This window comes from Cucurbita pepo, chromosome LG14, assembly GCF_002806865.2.
Source record: "Cucurbita pepo subsp. pepo cultivar mu-cu-16 chromosome LG14, ASM280686v2, whole genome shotgun sequence".
NCBI classification, from domain to species: domain Eukaryota; kingdom Viridiplantae; phylum Streptophyta; class Magnoliopsida; order Cucurbitales; family Cucurbitaceae; genus Cucurbita; species Cucurbita pepo.
The window spans coordinates 2116760-2137496 of NC_036651.1; the positions used below are offsets into that span (position 1 = coordinate 2116760).

At 34.3% G+C, this 20737-nt stretch overlaps 3 protein-coding genes and 2 non-coding genes across 17 annotated transcripts; all 5 read left to right on the forward strand.

Moving 5' to 3' along the window:
- The first annotated feature begins 261 nt into the window (after positions 1 to 261).
- Positions 262 to 3260, forward strand: LOC111809629. Of its 12 annotated transcripts, none has more exons than XR_002817265.1 (4): positions 262 to 354; positions 599 to 647; positions 754 to 788; positions 2641 to 3260. XR_002817265.1 is itself a non-coding variant. In XM_023695986.1 (4 exons), the coding sequence occupies exons 2-4, from the start codon at positions 637 to 639 to the stop codon at positions 2930 to 2932; spliced, it is 333 nt and encodes a 110-aa protein (XP_023551754.1). In that variant the 5' UTR covers positions 262 to 354; positions 599 to 636; the 3' UTR covers positions 2933 to 3260. The 12 variants fall into 12 exon arrangements, 7 of the variants coding, with proteins under 7 accessions (XP_023551754.1, XP_023551758.1, XP_023551761.1 ...); XM_023695986.1 differs by having other exon boundaries at positions 759 to 788; XM_023695989.1 differs by lacking the exon at positions 262 to 354 and adding an exon at positions 403 to 503 and having other exon boundaries at positions 759 to 788.
- A 3428-nt stretch (positions 3261 to 6688) lies between these two features.
- LOC111810097 (probable E3 ubiquitin-protein ligase ZFP1) lies at positions 6689 to 12919 on the forward strand. The gene is made up of 7 exons (XM_023696671.1): positions 6689 to 6999; positions 7101 to 7193; positions 9374 to 10231; positions 10492 to 10880; positions 10978 to 11076; positions 12216 to 12404; positions 12493 to 12919. The coding sequence occupies exons 3-7, from the start codon at positions 9409 to 9411 to the stop codon at positions 12637 to 12639; spliced, it is 1647 nt and encodes a 548-aa protein (XP_023552439.1). The 5' UTR covers positions 6689 to 6999; positions 7101 to 7193; positions 9374 to 9408; the 3' UTR covers positions 12640 to 12919.
- A 621-nt stretch (positions 12920 to 13540) lies between these two features.
- Positions 13541 to 13614, forward strand: TRNAI-UAU. The gene has a single exon. It is a non-coding gene; the product is annotated as a tRNA-Ile (tRNA).
- A 414-nt stretch (positions 13615 to 14028) lies between these two features.
- Positions 14029 to 14102, forward strand: TRNAI-UAU. Its single transcript has one exon. It is a non-coding gene; the product is annotated as a tRNA-Ile (tRNA).
- Positions 14103 to 14339: 237 nt separating this feature from the next.
- On the forward strand, positions 14340 to 19735 carry LOC111809978 (protein IQ-DOMAIN 1). Of its 2 annotated transcripts, none has more exons than XM_023696486.1 (6): positions 14340 to 14438; positions 15048 to 15140; positions 15826 to 15921; positions 16670 to 16888; positions 17600 to 17713; positions 19184 to 19735. In XM_023696486.1, exons 2-6 carry the CDS (start codon positions 15066 to 15068, stop codon positions 19457 to 19459), a joined length of 780 nt encoding a protein of 259 aa, XP_023552254.1. In that variant the 5' UTR covers positions 14340 to 14438; positions 15048 to 15065; the 3' UTR covers positions 19460 to 19735. The 2 variants fall into 2 exon arrangements, with proteins under 2 accessions (XP_023552254.1, XP_023552255.1); XM_023696487.1 differs by lacking the exon at positions 14340 to 14438 and adding an exon at positions 14445 to 14527.
- The last annotated feature ends 1002 nt before the right edge of the window (positions 19736 to 20737 follow it).

Below are 20737 nucleotides of genomic sequence, written 5' to 3' on the forward strand. Positions count from 1 at the left end.
ATTTACTGGTTCATTCATAAATAGAGGTACGATAAACTGTTCATGATAAAGACGGTTGTACCTGTTATTGATTCTTTTGTTCGTTCTCTTAGTTCCCGAACTCGTGGAATCAATTATAAAGGAACAAATTGTTTTATAGCGAGTGAGGGTTATATCGTTTTTAATCTTAATTTTCGCGAATAAATCATTTTAAACTTTTAGTTAATATTTAACCATTTTTTTAATTTCATTTCATTTAAAATAAGTCAAAAACCAAAATTATTAATCTCTCTCAATTCTACACAAGTTCAAAGAACAAGAAACACACAGGAAAATAAATCCTATTAGGGTTTATGATATGAACGAAATTAATAGGTATGTCAATGTTTGCTGTATGTTCATTAATTTTAGAGTTTCTGGTGGTAAAATTTAGGGTAAAAATGTATCCATTTTATACAATTTTTGCTGTTTCTGGTCTCGATTGATTTTGGTTTCGAACTTCAGGGTTTTGTTTCATCGCAAATGTAGAAGGTTTTGTCGATTTTCAGTGTTTGATTACGATCCTTTTTTTGGTGCGATTTTCGTAATGGAATTCGCTTTTCTATTTGATTTTTTGCAGGCTTCGCTGATAATTGTCTGCTGTAATCGTAATTGTTCATGAATTCAAGGTACTTGAATTTAGTTTCAGAGTGCTTTCTCTTTATCCTTTCGTATTTCTTCAGATTTTCCTGGGAATTTATTTGTTTCCTGTTGGATTGGTGGGAGCCGTTGAAGATTAGGGAGGAATTTCGGGAAGAACTGCGATCTAGGTTTATTTAAATGCTCTGGTTTCGATTTTAGTCTTATTTGAAATGTTCTTCTATGATTATTTGTATCTTTTGTGCTTTGATTGCTTAGAAAATTCCCATTTCTAGTGGTTTTTGCTCGTGTGGATTATTGGATTATGGATGTTAGAGCTGGGGTTTGATTGAATTACATTATACAACATTTTGCTTGTGAAAGAGGCAGGTTGAAGAAGAGAAAGCTCAGGTTTACTGAACAAAAACCTTAACCAAGTAGAGTTTTGCTTTGATTTTTGTTTCGTATCATGATCATTTATTCATCTCAGTGCTATGACTCTGCTCAAGAGATCAAAGAATGCTTGGCCGTAGAACGATCTTACTTGAAAAGGATATGTTCTATAGGCTGTATAGGCTGTAGAACTGAGTTATTGAATTCTAAGAATTGGCTTTAGAGGGGAGTATGTGTGCTATCAGATTGTCTGTCGGAGTTTGAATGTGTAACGACCCAAACTCACCGCTATCAAATATTGTCCTCTTTGGACTTTTCCTTTCGGGTTTCCCCTCAAGGTTTCTAAAACGTGTCTGCTAGGGAGAGGTTTCCATACCTTTATAAAGAATGTTTCGTTCTCCTCCCCAACCGATGTGGGATCTCACAATCCACCCCTCTTTGGGGCCCAGCGTCCTTGTTGGTACACCGCCTTGTGTCCATCCCCTTCGGGGTTTAGCCTCCTTGCTGGCACATCGCCCGGTGTTTGGCTCATATACCATTTGTAACGGCCTAAGTTCGCTGCTAGCAGATATTGTCCTCTTTGGGCTCTCCCTCAAGGTTTTTAAAACGCGTCTGCTAAAGAGAGGTTTTTACACCCTTATAAAAAATGCTTTGTTTTCCTCCCCAACCGATGTGGGATCTCACATAATGGGTGGACTAAGTTTATGCTAATGCTTATGCATGGTTGGTTAGCTTGGTATTTAAACTCAAAGATTATTTCTTGAGTTTCTTTCATGGCCAGGGGCTTCTCGGTATTGGTAGAGTCGTTTTTAATCCAACGTTTGTTTCTGCTTTCAGGGTTTAGTAAGAGGAGATATTTGTTTCCTTCCTTTCTTACTCTGTCATTTTGCTATTGATCTGAAATTCTGCAAAGAGGGGGTGCTATTACTATGGAAATGAGAACTCTCTGTCTCTGCACCTGGGGTTGAAATAGAATTATTCATTCCTTGTTAGGAAAACTCGAGCATCGAACGTGTCTGTAACAGCCCAAGCCCACCGCTAGCAAATATTGTCCTCTTTGGGCTTTCCCTTCAAGGACTTTCCCTCAAGGTTTTTAAAACGTGTCTACTAGGTAGAGGTTTCCACACCCTTATTAGTAATGCTTTGTTCCCCTCTCCAACCGATGTCAATCGAATACATGCCAGTTTATTGTCTCTTCTATACCATCTTGTTCTCTACTTCTTCCACTGGTAAGAAAGTTTTAGTTTGTGAGATCCCACATCGATGGGTGAGAGGAATGAGTGCCAGCAAGGACGCTGGGCTCCCAATGAGGTGGATTGTGAGATCCCACATCAGTTGGGGAGGAGAATGAAGCATTCTTTATAAGGGTGTGGAAACCTCTTCCTAGTAAACGAGTTTTAAAAACCTTGAGAGGAAACTCGAAAGGGAAATCTCAAAAAGGACAATATCTACTAGCAGTAGACGTTACACTTAGTTATCACCGGATATGCTTACCTAATTTTAACCTTGTAATCTTTGTTTATGGGCATTGGTATTAGTTTGTAAAATGATTGTCCACTAAATATTTCTGAAGATCAAGTATATTGAAATGGAGTTCACTTCTGAAATCTTCCTTGGTTCCTCTTTGGTTTGGTATCTCTTTCTCTCTAGAATGGCTAGCAGCTGGAAAAGATCATTAGGGAATGTCAGGTCCCTCATCGGCAATTCGATGGGCGGTCTCAGAGGCGGCGCCAATCTCGCTTCTTGGGTCGTCGCCGGAACCCTCGCCTACTTCCTTTGGGTCAAGCCCTCCCAAGACCTCAAACGTGAGCAGCAGGAAAGGGCTGCTCTTGCAGCTGTGGATCCTCATCGGTATATTGAGAAGAGGAAACCTATTCCCGATCCCCAGGAAACTGGTTCGATATACGACAACAAGAATACGCCTCGAAAACCAGAGGAATAAGCTATGGAGGAGACTGAAAACTTTAGAGAAATGGAATTTTGATTGAGCTTGTCACAGATTGGAGGGAGCCTAGAACTATGAAGGTTAGAAGGTGATAGATGAGGAATGTGTGTGTAGTTCAGTAAAGAGTTGTGGTCAAATCACTTGAAGGTTGAAAAGGTTCTTTATTTTTTGTTTTTGTCATTTTCTTTGTTCACAAATCACCCAGTAACCCGAACTACCCAACGGGTTGGATATTTTTTTTGTTCGGGTTGGGTTGAATTTTTGTAGAACCTAAATTTTGGTTCAGTTCGCAAGTTAAAGATTTTTTTTAGTCATTTCAACTTAACCTAAATTGGATTCAATTAGATTAAATTTTCTTTCTTTATTTGCAGGAGTGTTCAAAATGACCCAATAACTCGTACTACCAGATCCATTAGATTTTTTTTTTTTTTGGTTGGGTTGAATTTTCTTAAAATTGAAAATTTGGTTCAGTTTGCCGATTGAGATTTTGTTTGGTGAAAATCTATTGCTTGTCTTTTTTGCCACGAGTTTGAACATACAAAGCTCTACACATTCTTGTACCGTCAAAACATGATCACATGAGTTTTTGTTGTTCGTGTTAATGCATTTTGGACGAGATTTTAAGATAATTATATAAAAAATTGAACTCGAGAATTTAACTCAATCCAAAAATAGAGAGTTAACTATATTATATTGATTCAGATATTTCGTATATTTTCTAATATAAATTATTTTTAATTAACCCAAGTTCGAAAAAAAATAATTTCAAATTAATAAGTCTAATTTAAAGATATGAAATTTCTTTTGTAATTCAAGACGAATAATAAAATATTGGTTAAATTAAAAAAATTAGTATCTCAAATAAATATATATTTTTTATAATTTAAGGAATTATTATATGAAAAAAAAATATATATTACATATTTTAAAATTAGACATATTTAAAGGGAAGAATTTAAGTTGAAATTTTTAAAAGTGGTTGGAATCAAAATTTAAACTATTTTTTTAATTTTAATATTGTGGAAAAAAAAAATGTTCACGCCTTGGGAATAATAAACTTTTGACCATCCTAAAAAAATTCCAAATTTGACCGAAATTTTGGTCAAAGGGTCAAAAGGCTTACGCGGACGACCATGGAGTCAGTGTCAAAGTTATGAAAAGCAAGAGGGTAGTTTGGGCATATGTTGAAAATTGAAAATACTTTTAAACATTTTACTTAATTATATATATTTTTTAATCGAAATCAAACTGTAATATTACATGTCTAAAATTCATATCATAATTAGAATTTATATTCAACAACTAATTGCCCTGATAATGCCCGATATGATATATTTGTCATTTCTAACCGTAAAGACTATTCATATAGACCAATACGAGTAATTTCAGCACATTATGTCTTCCCTCAGATAAATTTTTTCGAGAGATTATTCAATATAAGATTATTTTAATCGAAACTACAAAATTTCACTTTTATTTATTTATAATATTAATAAAGAAATAAATTTAATGGAAAGATGGGCCCACAAAGAAGTAAAAACCATTACATAGGGATAGTGATGGATCCAATTCCCAACATTTGCACTCAAAGAATATTCCTTTGGATATCTTTTATTTACTTATTTATTATATATATCTAATATGTTTCTTAATTTTTTAAATATAAAAAATAATTTGTAGGTAATTTTTTAAGTTTAATAGTAATTTAAATTAACAAAAATAATTTTGAATTCTGGTTTTGTTTAAAAAATACTTAAAAAAATTCCAAACTCAAAAATAATAATAATAATAATAATAATAAATAATAGAAATAGATAATCTTTTATTTTATTTAAGTTTAGAAAAAATTCTTAAAATTTTTTAAGTGTTTTTTAATTTTTTTTGAAAAGTATTAATGAAACAAAATTTAAGATTCAGGTATTTTTTTAAACAAATAATTAACGGTCGTACTACTTGTACCTTCCAATATTGTTCTCGAAGACTCATTCTTAAATGAAGATACTCGAGACCCTTGTCTTGTAATATCGTCTTCATCACAACACAACACGTGTCATAAAGTAGCTCACTTAGATCACCAGATAGCTCGCTTATTTTTAGGTCACATAGTAAAAATATATTTATTATTAAAATACTAATTAATTATTAGGTTCCATCAATAATTATTAACTCTATAAAAGTTTTTCAGGGGTTGGATGGTCTTTTGACCAATTACACGTGTCATGTTATGATTGGCACGTAATTAATACCTAATTTAATCCCACTTAAGAAAAATAATGGACTTCAACCCTAGAGGCCATTTTATTTCTTGTCAACTTTGTTAATGTGACGTGTGTGCTTCTTATTGGTTGAGGAATAAATTAAATTATCTCAAAATTACCTTTTTTTAATTATTAAATTAACTTATATATTACCGATATAAAATAATTAAACAAATATTATTAATTGGTCCGTGAAAAAAAGTCCACGAACATCCATATTTATCTGGATAACCCTAACCATATACACCTTCAAACACGTGTCAATAAAACCATTTATAAACGTAAAAATTAAATAATTTCTATTTTTTAAATAAAAATAATATATATATAAATTTAAAGGCAGAAATAAAATAAAGCATATATAGTTTTTTAATAATTTTAAAAAATAGCTCTGCTCAACTTTCGGTTGAACAGTGTTGTAAGCTTTATTCGGGCAACTTGAGTCACCAACCTGACCAACTCATGTATACCCTCACTAGAAGGACGTCGTCCAATTAAGATTATTTCGAGCTAAACATACATAACTATCAGTGATGGGTGAGGTTGTGAACTTTATAAGGGTGGCTCGAGTCACCAACCCAACCAGCCCGTGTATACCTCTACTCAAAGAATGTCGCCTAATTATAATTGTTTCAAGCTAATTACACGTAATTATCAATTTTTAAAAATATTCTTAATTACACTCATTTGAACATTGTATCTATTTATTAATATATACACATATATATACATATACATATATACATACTGATATGAACTCAAAGACATCAATCATACAATATGCTTCAATGAAGATGTGAAGAAAATATTGTTGAAATTATCAAAAGATATTTCAATTCATGCCACATTAAAAAAGAATGAAATTTCATGTTTTAAATTTTGGGTGGATTACAGTTTAGAGTAATTTAGAGTTATTGTATTTCATTAATGTATTTTAAGACTTTTAATTTACTTTAGGTTACAATTACATAATGGTTAATTATGACCCTTAAGTATGAATGTTATAACTCTGGAATGTGTTTAGTAGTTTCATTTTAAGACTATATAAAGCCATGTATGTTGTATTTGTAAGAAGACTTAAAAAATATATAGTAAAAGAAGCATCTGTGCTCTTGTTTAGCCAATGGCTAAGTTTATTTGCAATTCTATGTAGTTTAGGTGGCATGTAGAATCATTCAAGCTCGACATGATCAATCTTGCTTGTGGAGTGATTCGAATCTCAAACAAGTGTTCTTGCGTTGAGATATTTGATCAACAAGAATCATTCTCAAGCTAGACATGATCAATCTTGCTTGTGGAGTGATTCGAATCTCAAACAATGTTTTGCCTTTGAGATATTCGATCAACAAGGTAATCCGAGTCTTATTCTCCTGGTATTGATTCCTTATCTTATCACATACACACAGATAGATATATATATATATATATATATTTATTTATTTATTTATTTATTTTTGTTTTTAGAGGAAAGAAACAGGAAGCTCACGGACCCAACAATTTAACGGTTAAAGAAAGGGGAAAAAAAGTTGAAAAAAAAGAGAGAGAGAAAAGAAAGGGTTCGTTATAATGTAATGCACAGAAATTAGAGGAGAACGAGCGATTAAAAGACAAGGACATTCATCATTTCTCTCTCCTCAAAAAGGAAAAATAAAAAATAAAAATTCATTCTTGCCTCTGCTCAGTTCCCTTTTGTAATGGAATTTATCATTTCTGATTTTGATGATTTGTAACAACTGCTGCTGATTGTTCTTAAATTTGAGTAATTTTGAGCAATTTCGAGCTTTAGGGTTCTTCCCCATCGCTAATGTAATGGATTCTTTTTTTTTTTTTTTTTTTTTTTTTTTTNTTTGATTCATTACGTCTCTTTTTTTGGTAATGAAATCCAGTATTTTCTATGATTTTTTCAGGCATCGGTGATAAATTTGTATGGGTATTTCATCGGCTCAATCGTCTTTGAAGTCCAGACGCGTTTGATCACAAAATTTGTTCATGACTCCAAGGTACCTAATTATCGGCCCTAATCGTCTCGGAATTTTCTTTTTCTTGTTGGATTGGTGCGAGCCTTTGAAGATTCGCGAAGAAATTCGTAGAACTTCGCGATCTATCTTCTTCTGGTTATTTTTTTTTCTCCCTAAACTACGATATGGTTATGAACTGAGGGAGTATCTGGAATTTTTTATGAAGAAAATTTTGAGTTTATTAGCAGCATGTTCATCGTGAGACTACTGGTAGGGCACTGATTTAGCAGTAAATGGATTGAACTGTTCGTTAATTAATTTGTTATGGTTCTTCTTACCGGCCTTGACATCTTTAAGTTTGATTGTTTCCCATATGTTGTGGTTTGTGTTCGTATGGATGATTTGAATCTGGATATGAAAGAGGTAGGTTAATTGAAGAGAAAGCTCAGATTTACTGAACAAAATACCTTCACCGAAGTAAAGTTCTGCTTAAGGATGTTTTTCTTTCTTGAATCATGATCACTGACACGTTAATCTCGGTGTTATGAGTTTCGTCGAGCGATCATAGAATGCTTGGCTGTAGAGGGGAATATCTATGCTATCAGATTCTCTGCAGGAGTTTGAATAGGTGGATTAAGTTTATGTTTATGCTTAGTTGGATACCTTAGCGTTTAAACTCGAAGGTTATTTCTGGAGTTTCTTAATGTGGCTGGTGGGTACTCGGTAGACGTTGTACGTGTACCATATGTTTAAATGGGTGGGTACGACTTTCAACTATGGTTTTGTGGTTCGATGTCGAATTTAGGCTCCAAGGTTTTAGTAAGAGGAGATGTTTTTTTTTTCCCCTTCTTTTTACCATCATTTGGTATTGTTCTGATATCATTTATTATTGGAAAAGTGGGCGCTCGGTCCTGCACCTGGGAGTTGTAATGGAATTATTCGTTCTCTGTTAGGAAAATTCGAACAAACATGAATAACGACGTCAGTTCTACCTTCTTATTCACTTCTTCTTCCTCAGATTAGAAAGGGAGTGTTCGTTAGTCGATAATTTTCCTTTTCCCTCGATATCTTCTATTTTCTGCTTTTATATTCCATCCGTAGTTGAGTTTTGTTTTTGTTATTTGTTTTTTTTTTTTCTGGTTTACGAGACAAGCATCATTCAATTCTTTATTTTCGAAAACGTTCTTTTTGGTGTAGCTATCATACATGTCTTCTACATTTTTGTTACAAATAATAGATCTGCTTGCCCAGTTATCCCTTGATTTCTGTCCTGTTTTTTGCTATATTTTCCATCTCATTCACCCTTAGTTCTTTAGCAGTAGATGTGTGTTTGCCTCTACAGCTTAACTTTTATATGTTTATGAACTAATAACTTTTACAACAGACAATTTTGCTTGACTTTAACATTTTAATCCGGGTTTATGGGCGTTAATATTAGTTCTTAAAATGGCTGTGAGACCCCACATCAGTTGGAGAGGGGAACGAAGCATTAATTATAAGGGTGTGGAAACCTCTCCCTAGCGGACTCATTTTAAAACCTTAAGGGGAATCCTGGAAGGGAAAGCCCAAATAGGACAATATCTGTTAGTGGCGGGCTTGGGTTGTTACAAATGGTATCAGAGCCCGACACTGGGCGTTGTGCCAGCGAGTACGCTGGTGAATCCCACATCGGTTGGAGAGGGGAACGAATCATTCCTTATAAGGGTATGGAAACCTCTCCCTAATAGACGCATTTTAAAACCTTGAAGGGTAGCCTAGAACAAAAAGCTCAAAGAGAACAATATTTGCTAGCGGTGGGCTTAGGCTATTACACTGTTCCACTAAATTTTTCTAAATATCAAGTATATTGTACCAGTCGTAGTTAATGAAATTTCAACTCAGATTTTACTACGTAAGCACCGGTAATTAAGTATTAAACTATTAGACAGAAGTAGTTATTGATTTCAGACTTTACTTTCCATCTATATTCTTTAGGGTTGTTTGAAAGTTTTGAAATATAATGTTTCTTCTAACAATCTTCTTATTTATTGAAAAAATGCATTTGCATCAGTTAAATCGTCTTTCAGTCGTCTAAATATGAAATATTTTCCTTCTACTTCGGGAACGCCTGTCTGGGATATTAAACATTTTTCGACTCTCTAGACGTCAAATGTGAAGATATGCATTTTAATACTAAGTTGTCCAGTTTTCTCATAATGAATTTTTCTTTCTTTCATGAGCAGATAACTTTCCTATATCTTTTAATTTCATTATCAACATGAGGCAGAGAATACCACACACTAGTCCGATGGTCGATTTAGAAATGGACCGACTAGGTCAGAATTATCTTCATGCCGAACCATCTGTCATTCTGCCAGGCATATCTAACCTCCCTCAGCATAGTATGCATTCCATGGTTACAGCTTCAGGGAATGCACCGAATCCCGAGGCGCATTATCTTCCCGATCCTTATGATGGCTCAATGTTACATGGTTTAAATCAGTACAGTAGTGTTCAACATCATCATAGTTTAGGTTTAAGCACTCCAGCTCCTGGAAATTATTATTACTCTTATGTTACTCTGCCATCGAGTAACGGGTTATTACCTGCACCCCTAAATCATAACGTGAACGACCATTTGCCATCCTCTAGCAATTATGGGGTTATTCAAACTTCTTCTGATGGCTATGGTAGGAATTCGTATTCTGTGGATGAAGTTAGCGATCCACGCAAGAGAAAAATTACAGAAGGGATTCCTGGGAACGTTCAACACTTGAATGGTCTGGCCAGCTCTAGTTCTTCAGTGCATTTGTCGAATTCAAGGCATCCCGACGAGGTTGCTATGGTGGAAGCATCATCTTTCCCCTTACCTCAGAGTAGATGGAGTGGACCTCGGAGTAGCGTTAGAGTTGGATCAAGTGGAACTAGGCATGAACCTGTTCTACCTCTAGACCACAATCTTTCAACTCTTGGAAATAATAGGGGTCAACACCTTCAGCCTGCAAATTCTACTTTCTGGTTAGACCAACACTTGCAGGCTAATTGTGGCAATGGAAGTGCTTCTTCTTGGAATCAGACGTCTACTGCACCGTTCATGCACGGTATCTTTTCTTATATCTATTTTTGGTTCTAATTACGACCCTGTCTGCGTTAATTTTAACAGCATTCTCAAACTACACCTCAACCTCCAATTGTTATGAACATTAGGGATCATATATTAAAAAATTTACGTATCATGTGATGGCTTTTGATTGTGCAAATAATTGCTGGAACACTGAGCCAAGCTAAAATGGCATATGTATACATTACTGAATTGTGAAAAACCTCTCTTAGGTAAGCCTTCTGTTATAATATTCGACAGGAACGAATACGAATGGAGGTTTGCTGGAAACCATGAACGTCGGCGTGCATAGATATCACGAAACAGCGGGGAACAGGAATTCTAGAAATATCCAACATCCTTCCATTAACCATGGCCACCACATTCACAATCACCCATCTGCAGTTGTGCAAAGAATTAGAGGCCACAATTTCCAGTCCTACCCACAAGTGACAGCAGCTTTATATGGATTTCCCTTGAATTCGTCATATGGAACTATGAATCCTCATAATCTGGAGATCGGACGTAGGCAACCTGGAGTAGTTGCACCTACTGGTCATGGGCTGCACCGGCTTCCCCGAGCCGGTGTTGCTCCCGACACTACAACTAGACCTCATAACATTTCTCAGTTGAGATTCTTGCAGGCTGATGTAATACTTCTTCCCTCGTATAACACGTTTTTCTTCTTAATAGCTTGTCTTTCTTTAGTCATTAGTAGCTTATGAATGAGCAAACTGGTACCTACAGGAAGTTGCATTACTGGAGATTCCAGACTTATACGAAGTCGGAAATTCCGTAGACCATCACAGGGACATGCGATTGGATATAGAGGATATGTCTTATGAGGTAAGTTATTGATCGTAATTTTCGACACACACTGAACACTTTGACATTTCATACTTGTTTCATCCTTAAGCTAGAATTTAGATAAATTACTTGTTTCATCTTCTAGCTCAAAATTCTTGTGTTAAGATGTCACATAACTAGGCATATGTAGTTATTTAAGCATAGGTGTAACTAAGGCCAAACATTTTACAAAGGTTATTTGAATATATGATCTACGAACACCTCACATTATTTGAAAATAGGTATATCTTTTATTTTTTTACATATTTTTCATTAGTCTTCAAACTTTCTTTTATTTTTTTTACATATTTTTCATTAGTCTTCAAACTTTCTCCAATTTTAAGCATATCTCAATTGGTTAAGACATGTATAGATAACGAAGAAGTCAGAGGTTTAACTCCCCAACCTTGAATGTTCTGAACTCAGAAAAATTGTTTGTTATTGCCTTTCAACTTTCAATTATTTGTTTTAGTTGTCAAACTTGACATGAATAGTTAATTTAGTCGAGGCGAGTGCGTTGAAAACACTGGATCTTGTTTCTGAGCTGATAGAATGACTTGACATGAATAGTTAATTTAGTCGAGGCGAGTGCGTTGAAAACACTGGATCTTGTTTCTGAGCTGATAGAATGACTTGACATGAATAGTTAATTTAGTCGAGGCGAGTGCGTTGAAAACACTGGATCTTGTTTCTGAGCTGATAGAATGACTTGACATGAATAGTTAATTTAGTCGAGGCAAGTGCGTTGAAAACACTGGATCTTGTTTCTGAGCTGATAGAATGACTTGACATGAATAGTTAATTTAGTCGAGACGAGTGCGTTGAAAACACTGGATCTTGTTTCTGAGCTGATAGAATGACTTGACATGAATAGTTAATTTAGTCGAGGCGAGTGCGTTGAAAACACTGGATCTTGTTTCTGAGCTGATAGAATGACTTGACATGAATAGTTAATTTAGTCGAGGCAAGTGCGTTGAAAACACTGGATCCTGTTTCTGAGCTGAGCTGCTAGAATGACTTGATTTGTTGATTTTATATGGAGATGGCTTGGGTTTAATCAAACACAGGGATAACCAATCTATTGGTGGTTTTAATCATCTATATGAAGCAAGCATTGACTTACAAAAGGGCTTATGCAGGAACTTCTCGCTTTAGGAGAGCGAATCGGTAACGTCAGCACTGGATTAACAGAGGAAATCATCAAAACTCAATTAAAGACGAGGAGCTACATAGCACCTACAATAGTTGTTAATCTGGAGGACGACGAGGACGAGAACGAGCAGGGTTCAAGTTTAGATCAGGACGCGGATTACTGTATCATTTGCCAGGTAAAAGATTAAAGTGTCTTTTATCTTCTGTACATCTCTGGTTTTGAGTTTCATCTTGCAAGTTTGATGATCCTCATTGGTTTTACAGGATCACTATAAGAACCGCGAGAAAGTTGGAACGCTCGATTGCGGGCACGAGTACCACGCAAGCTGCTTAAAGAAGTGGCTGCTTGTCAAGAATGTCTGTCCCATCTGCAAATCGGAAGCAGTGGCGACCGATCGGAAGGAACGATGACTATCAGAGCAGTTAAAATCAAGAACCTCTGTATGCTGTTCCTTACAACCCATCTATCTATCACTGCAGTTAGCTGATCTTTTGATGACTTTTGTATATGAATTTGCATATAAATATATATATATGACTTAAAAAGTAAGTGTCCAGCTCATTTATTTGTTGGCTTCCAGAACATGGATCCTGTTGTATTTATAAAACTTTGTACAGACTTCTTTCTTTATCATCTTCTGTACTGACTTGGTAATGAAGGCGCATTGTTCGACTATGTACATTTGATGAACTTCGAGTCCTTGCATGATCATGTTATTAACCAGTTGTGAGATTTCATATCGGTTCGAGAGGAGAATGTGCAAGACCCTCATAGCATGATTTCGGGAAAGTTGAATCAACTCTATAAATAAGATTCTTCGATTTCTTTCCGTCCAAATCCTTGAAATTTTTTCTATTGTTCATCTCTGATCATATATTACTCTAAACAAAATTCAAATCAATTAACAAATTTAATGTATAATTGTGATTTATTTGTGAGTTAGTTTTAATTAGGCTAAGAGACGTTAGAAACTCGATACAAATGCTTAGTTTTAAAAATTTAAATGATGGTAAATCGTGTTATAACGAAGTTTTAACTATTCCCACTTTAATTTTATTTCGACTCAATAATAAATCACTTAAATAATATTTATAAAAAGGTCGAAACAAATAGAGGAAGATACTTACGTATAAAAATCATGCATTAAGTTTAGGGTACGAATTTATATTTTTACTAAAATATTATTTAATAAAATAATATAATAATAAAAACATAAATGGTCATTTTTTTAGAATAAATTCGGGAATTTTAAAAAATAACTGAATTAAACAAATTATTGATTAAAATAAATGATAGGTCACAATCAAACATGGTCCCGTAGCTCAGTTGGTTAGAGCGTTGGTCTTATGAGCCGAAGGTCGCGGGTTCGAGCCCCGCCGGGACCAATTGATATTAATGTTTATTATATTTAATTATTTTTTGTACACGTGCCCACTTGCACTCTCGTCCTTTCTCCTTCAATAATTTAGGTAAGATTACATATCATTTTCTTTTCACCAATTAATGAAACAAAAATTAGTTATCCTTTAATGCCTAAAATAAATCAATCAATTAATATTTTTTACTCGTTTTTTTTTATATCTCAAATTAATCTGTAATTGGTCAATTAATATTATTTTTTAAAAATAAATAAATAACAAATTTTCATGAAAAAAAATATAGAAACATGCGATAAAATTTTGTTCACAAAGTTAATTATCGTTTGAGATTTTAGGTACTAAATACTATTTAAAATTTAATAAAACAATATAATAATTAAAATATTGAAATATTTTATCTGATGAACCAATATCAAATAAGGTCCCGTAGCTCAGTTGGTTAGAGCGTTGGTCTTATGAGCCGAAGGTCGCGGGTTCGAGCCCCGCCGGGACCAATGTGTTGTTACATATATGTTTTATTTATTGATTAAAAAAAATTAAAATTATTTTATTTGCATAGCATTTAGATAGAAGGTTCAGTTCCAATGGCGACCTGTTTTCTCCTATCACTCTTCTTCCTCACTCCGCCATTAGAGAGGTGACCCTTCATCTTCCAGAGATGAAACAGCGGCTTCGTTTTGGTTGTGCTGTCATTTCTATAACCATGTTCATTGATGGAGCTACTTCTCCTCTCTCTGTTCCTCTTATTCCTTTTCTTGCCTTTTACTTAACCTTCTATTTCTACTCCTTCTCGCCCGCAATGCCGGACGCTATCTGTTGCTTCTCCACTGGTAAGCTCTTGTTTCGTTTTTTAAGATTGTTTTGTCTTTTATCATTCTACATTTTTTGTTCCATCCAATAGTGGAAGGGAAATCATCCGGTAAGCTTTTGTTGTTTTTTGTATTGCATTTCTTATTTATTACGGTGCCGATCAGTTCATGGTTATTTGTTTCTTCTGCATTTGGATTGCGTGCATTGTTCACACTTCAGAAATCACATAATCTATTTGTTGTAATGTCTGCGAAGGGTATGGATATGAACCTTTTGTAATTTTATGAACATTTTTTGTTTTTGTTTTTCATTTTGATTACCGTTCGTTTTTGTTTATCTCTGTGCACCGTACTTCGAATCTTAGATTGCGAACCCTCTATGAAGTATGAACGCAATGGAGGATTAATGGTGATGATGAGAAGGATCTATTTGCTTTGGTTGTGAATTAGTTTTAGGTTTTGTAACAATTATCTTGATTTGTCTGGTGGTTCACGGGTTTTTCTGCATTCAGGGTCTGGCATGCCCTGTTTACTCTCCAGTAGAGCATATAATCTATTTGATTAAATGTCTGTGATGAGTAGGAGTATGAGACTCTAATCTGTGCACTTTGCATTTTCCATTTTGATTAGCATTCTGGTTGGATACGGATGAGTCCAGCAAGTTGTTTTTGGACAATATTCAACCAACGGAAGGTGAAACATGTTTCAAGCAATGGAGAACAGGTAAGCTTTCTCTTTCATTTGTTCTCTCTTGAAGATATGAATTAAGGCTATAGTAACAGTCTTTTCATCGTTCTCTATTTCTTCATGCATGTTTGTATATTGCCATGTTTTATATATTTTTTTTGTTGGGAACTTAGCAGGAACCTCATTATTTGGGCATAAAAAAGGGAATTGATTAGGTTGGTTGTGAAGATTACTCAGTTCAATAATTTTTTGGCTTTTAGTCGTCTTTTGTGCGTCGTCTCTGGTTACTAACTTCTGCTGAAGTACAGAACCAGGAGAAACTTATTCGAACTTAAATTTGACGTTTGATTTCTCTACCTAATATTTGGAGGTATAAGCTTCCTAATTTATTGATTATTGCTTGGAGTTTTACCTTGTTCATCATATCACTGAAATATTTGTTTCTCATAAAAAAAATCACATCAGTTTATTGTGGTAGTTTGTTAAAGCTTTATCTGTCTCTTGCTTTCCTTTTGAATGAACCTCTCATGAGAACAAATTGAGATTGAAAAATTATTATTCTAAACAAAAACTTAGTGAAATATGATGTCTCTGTTATTATCGAATTCTTAACTCGCTTCTCCATTTTCCCACTTATGCTCCTCTTCAAATAACTACATTTGCACTTGTTCTTATCAAAATTTCAATTATTGCAAGTTTCTCTGTCTTGTTCATGGGTCAGGTACATGTAAAGACAGGAAAATCCAATGGTTCCCCTAATGGAAAGAGTGAAGATTTAGCTGCAACTCGGATTCAAAATGCATTTCGCTCATTTACGGTATATTGAATGTGCTTAATAATTTGTTACCTATCTATTTTGCTTTCTTCTCACACTGATGATTGATTGAGCTGCTTCCCGTAGCTTTACCATGTTGCTTTATTTCCAGCTCCCTTGGATCCAATTTGTTGGCTAACTTATGCCCTTACAATAAATTATAAACGCTGGAGTTGCTTCTTTAGAGATCAGAATCAGTGATTCGCAGTCTTTTGGTTATTTTTCAATAGCGTTGTTTTAAAAGTTATTCCCATTTCCCAGTTCATGGTTTTTGATTAACCGATGGAACAAGGAAGAGCAATCCAAACAATATCAGCAACAAGAACGAAGTCATAATCTTCTTGTTTGCCGTGAACTAACTAACAAAGAATCTCGAATCCAACTACTTTGGTTCTGATGCATAATAACTTTTTATTGAGGCTTGCCTTCACTCGACTTAGATATTATTGTTTGTGATGCTTAAACAACGTCTTTACATTCCAGGCATATTTAGAGTTCAGTTTTTTCCAGATTCATATCTAAAGATGAGTTCTTCAGGTATTATCTTGTCATTTTGTGCCTTTGTTGGCCACAATACTTGTGATTGCCTAACCTATAATTTTGTATGATGCTGATGCGGTCAAAGTTTATACTAACCAAAGAAGATTCCAACATTACCTATGATCTATTTGTTATACAGACATGTACCTCGATGGTAATAACAAATGAATCGATCATTTTTTATGAGATGGTTTAATCTTTTGTCTTCCAGGCCAGAAAGATTGTACATGATTCGAAAGGGCCAGAGAGGTGCCAGGATCTAATTCAAGGTGAAACGGCTACAAAACAAGTGTTAAGCTTCATTCATTCATGGAGCAGAATGCAGCAAGAAATTAGAACACGTAGACTCTGTATGGTCACAGAATATCGAGTCAAACAAAAGAAACAGGAAAATCAGCTGAAGCTTGAGGCTAAAATTCATGAACTTGAAGTAAGTGCCATTAACTGTCTTCCATGAATTTTTTAATATTCTGATTGAGTACTCATTTTCTACTGGGAAAGTTGAACAAAATCTTTTGTGGTTTGTTTGAATCTTGGGAGATCAGCGTTATCATTGCTTTGGTTGCTGCTTAAAGCGGTCATGCTTACATAGGAGTTGTATGGGAAATAGCGTAGTTATGAAAAATTCTGTTTGTTAACTCACTTATATTTTATTTTGTTTACTCATTTATAATCCACTGCTTAATAGCGATTAAAGAAAATTAGGGGATTCTTTTTAATATCTACTTCAACAATCTAGGATCCATATTAAATCTTTCCAAATTAGTCGTTTTTAGCCATTTTATATAATATTTTACTGTTGAGCTATTTTAAAAATATTATTTAAAATTTTTTAAATTTTCATTTGGTACTCTTTTTATTTCATTATTTGTTTTTATTTGTTAAATAAGCTCGCATGGTCACCTTTTTTAACGTTTAATTTTTCTGTTTAAAATCTTAGGCAAAATTTGAAATCTAATTAATGACTTAAAGAACATATTTCTTCTGATTACAGTTATCATTCTTCCACTCTCGAGGGAGAAAATTTTGGGGTTTCTTTCAAGTACTTGATTTGTAGCTGAAGAGTATCGTTTATCTTGACTCAATTGTCAATTTACTAAAGACATAACATTATCTGTTGTGTGATGCTCAACCATCACAGGTAGAATGGTGCGGTGGATCTGAAACAAAGGAGGAAATACTTTTCAAGATTCAGCATCGAGAAGAAGCTGCTGTGAGAAGGGAGCGTGCTATGGCGTATGCATTCTCTCATCAGGTATGCTTCATCAATCACACATGGGCCTGAATTGAATTATACTCATTCAGTTATAGAAAGTTGAAACCTAACGTTTATACATATACTTGAAAAATGAAGAAAACAATAGATTTAACGAATTGGTTCTTAACATTTGCTCATCATTTGTTCTTTACAATATTATTTTTGTATTATTATTTTTTTTCATTGAAAATAGTTAAGACACTTGAAAATATTGAAACACTAGTCAACCGTAATTTTCCTAACTTCATATTTGACTTGGTCAAAACATATATTTTCGATTTAAAGGTCAGAAGTTTGAATCTCTTATCTCATATATCTCAACTAAAACATGCCTTTAACAAAAAGTTAGAAGTTTGAATTTCTCACATAACTTACCAAACAAGTTAATTATTAACTTTTAAGTTGCCAGTGGTTTTGAATCATAAATCATTAATGAACTTTAAACCCTATTTAATACATTATTCAATGTCTTTGAGTTGTAAAAGATTGCTTAGTGGTAATCTGACCTTAGAGAAAACATTTCTTGGATTTAAATTTTCTTTTGGTCCAAAAAGTTGAACACTCATTTTCCTTTGGCTCTTGTATCTTCTATTTTTCTGGGATAATTTCCAAATTTTCATAAATACTTATAGTTTGTTTTGGGGCTCATCGTTAAATATTTTGCATTGTATTTAATAAAGCTCACAAGCCACATGTTTTGAATTTTATTCTAGACTGGAGAAATGACCTAAAACGCAAGTCTATAATGGTATTAAGCAAATTTTTTAATAAAAATATTTAAAGTATTTGATGATAAAGATCAAAATTAACCTTTTAACTTTAGGGGTACTGAACAAAACATTAAAAAGTTTGAAGACCAAGATAAAATAAGGAAGAAAGTTGAGAGAAATAATATTCAATGAATATAATCACTAATTGACTTTACTCATATTAAATGTTTGTTTATTGACAAGATTTCTTAACGGAACTTTACTCTTAAATTATTGCGTGCTCAAATTATTATATCATTAAAGAATTGTCTCGTCTTAGATCACTACTCACTTATTTTTCTGTCTCTTTCATATTAACTGTAGCACTCATTACTATTATTTGAATTAAATCACTAAGCTGTTTTTCCTTTTTGATTGACATGAGTATGTTTACTTTTGGCCATTTTTTAATTTGTACGAAACCATTTCGCTTATATCCTTTATTATTATGAAAATTAAACACAATGATGAGTGAAAACACATCAAACAGCCAAATGTACCTATTTATTACCAATTATGAAGCAAACTGAGCAAATAAATCAATGCTGAGAAGATCAAAATCAGTTGGTAAAGAGGGTATATTTTATACGTGTTGACAAATAAGAGTGTTCTTTATCAGCATGAAATCAGTTCCTGTTTTTGTCTGCAAATAACAAAGCCTTTAAAGGAAAATTGTGGCTTTTCTGTTTTGTCATTTAATGGTGAACCCCATCTGCAGTGGAGGGCCAATTCCATCTTAGATCTAAATCCGGCTTCATACAGCCTTGACAAAGAGAACTGGGGTTGGAGCTGGAAGGAGAGGTGGATTGCTGCTCGGCCATGGGAGATCCGAGCTAATACACATCCCACCATTCCAAAGAAGGTGCAGACGAAGCAAAGAAGCAAACTCAATGAAATAACATATCAACCGGGGTCTAAGGTCTCAACCTCAGCCAATCATTCTTTGTCAAACAAGGGGAGTTCAAAGGCTAGAAATTCATCTATGCCCAAATGAAACAAGCTACAAGAAGCTGAAGGCCTTTTCCATATATAATCAGTCAACCCACAAACCACTGCTGACAAATTCAGTGAAATGAATTTGGTAGTTCTCACGATAATTTCACTCGGCTTGCTTTGTAGTGTGAATCTCTATTATTCTTCCCAATAAGAGAGAAAACTTCATATTTTCCGTGAAAAAAACATGCTTAATGTTCCATCATTTTCTTCCGCTAGGCATTTCCTTGATTAGTTTGCTATTCTCAAGAAAAAAGATACAAGGTTCATGATCTAAGAGGTCTCATTTGCTCTTTCCTTGCTCTGTTTATTGCTCTGTATGGACTGAATTAAAGAAGCACCAATTAAAGCAGAGCATTGTCACTATCTCCACATGAGACAATTTTATTATCCAAGAGACTGCAGTAGAGAAGAAAGAGGGAGAGAGAGACATTCCAGCTAGATTGTGGAATTTACAGGGTTGGGGACCATAGACAGATGATGAAACAAAATAATTAGGTGGTATCCATCTGTATATGCTTCTATATTTGAGCATTTTTGTGTTCATGCCCTTCTTTCTTGGCTGTTCAGTAGATTTACTACACTCTACCCACTTGGTCACCGGCCGCCCTATCTATCACATTCATATTGAATATGGAGCAATATTTCAGATTCCTCTACCTCAGGATCTTATTGAGTTCTAATCATTTCCCAAACATTGCTTCAGAAGGAAATACTATCCCTTGTACCAAGACTGAAAAAACAGGAATCCAATTCTAGTAGTTTGGGCACAACCAGACCCCTAGATTGGTGGTAAGCTCCAACTTTTGGTTCAGATAAGAACAGAAACTTAGTTTCAACAGGTTTATATGAATATGCCTTCTTGTGCTTTCCTTTTCATACTAGAATTCAGATTCTAAGTTTATCATTCAAGGAAGCTTAAAGGAAAGCTACAACGCACTGCTGGGCCAATTTTGTGATCAAATTTTCTGAATTTGACGCTCAGGATTAGGAGGCAGAACTTTGGACTTACTGAATTTTTGAGTTACAAAACTTGCTATTATCTACTCTTCTTGGAAAATGACTTGTCATTTGCTTATATGCGATTTATCCTTATAATTCTTTCTGCAGGTTTGAAGGAAAATGCTGATGGAAACAGCTTTCTCTTGGAATTCACTCAAGCAAACACCATAGTTGCAGGAAATAGCAATTAGCTTATGCAATCTAGACTACAGCTTAGCTCCTTTCACCAGGTATAAGATACCAACTACTTCTATAGTTTTCAGAACAAGAAAGCATC

Bases quoted from the DNA above. Each gene is read 5' to 3' on its own strand.
- LOC111809629 (XM_023695986.1), top strand. The intron at 789-2,640 runs GTTTATTTAAAT...CTTTCTCTCTAG, and splicing joins CGGGAAGAACTGCGATCTAG to AATGGCTAGCAGCTGGAAAA.
- LOC111810097 (XM_023696671.1), top strand. From the start codon at position 9,409: ATGAGGCAGAGAATACCACACACTAGTCCGATGGTCGATTTAGAAATG. The intron at 10,232-10,491 runs GTATCTTTTCTT...AATATTCGACAG, and splicing joins TACTGCACCGTTCATGCACG to GAACGAATACGAATGGAGGT. The intron at 10,881-10,977 runs GTAATACTTCTT...TGGTACCTACAG, and splicing joins TGAGATTCTTGCAGGCTGAT to GAAGTTGCATTACTGGAGAT.
- LOC111809978 (XM_023696486.1), top strand. From the start codon at position 15,066: ATGAGTCCAGCAAGTTGTTTTTGGACAATATTCAACCAACGGAAGGTG. The intron at 15,141-15,825 runs GTAAGCTTTCTC...TTCATGGGTCAG, and splicing joins TTTCAAGCAATGGAGAACAG to GTACATGTAAAGACAGGAAA. The intron at 16,889-17,599 runs GTAAGTGCCATT...CAACCATCACAG, and splicing joins CTAAAATTCATGAACTTGAA to GTAGAATGGTGCGGTGGATC.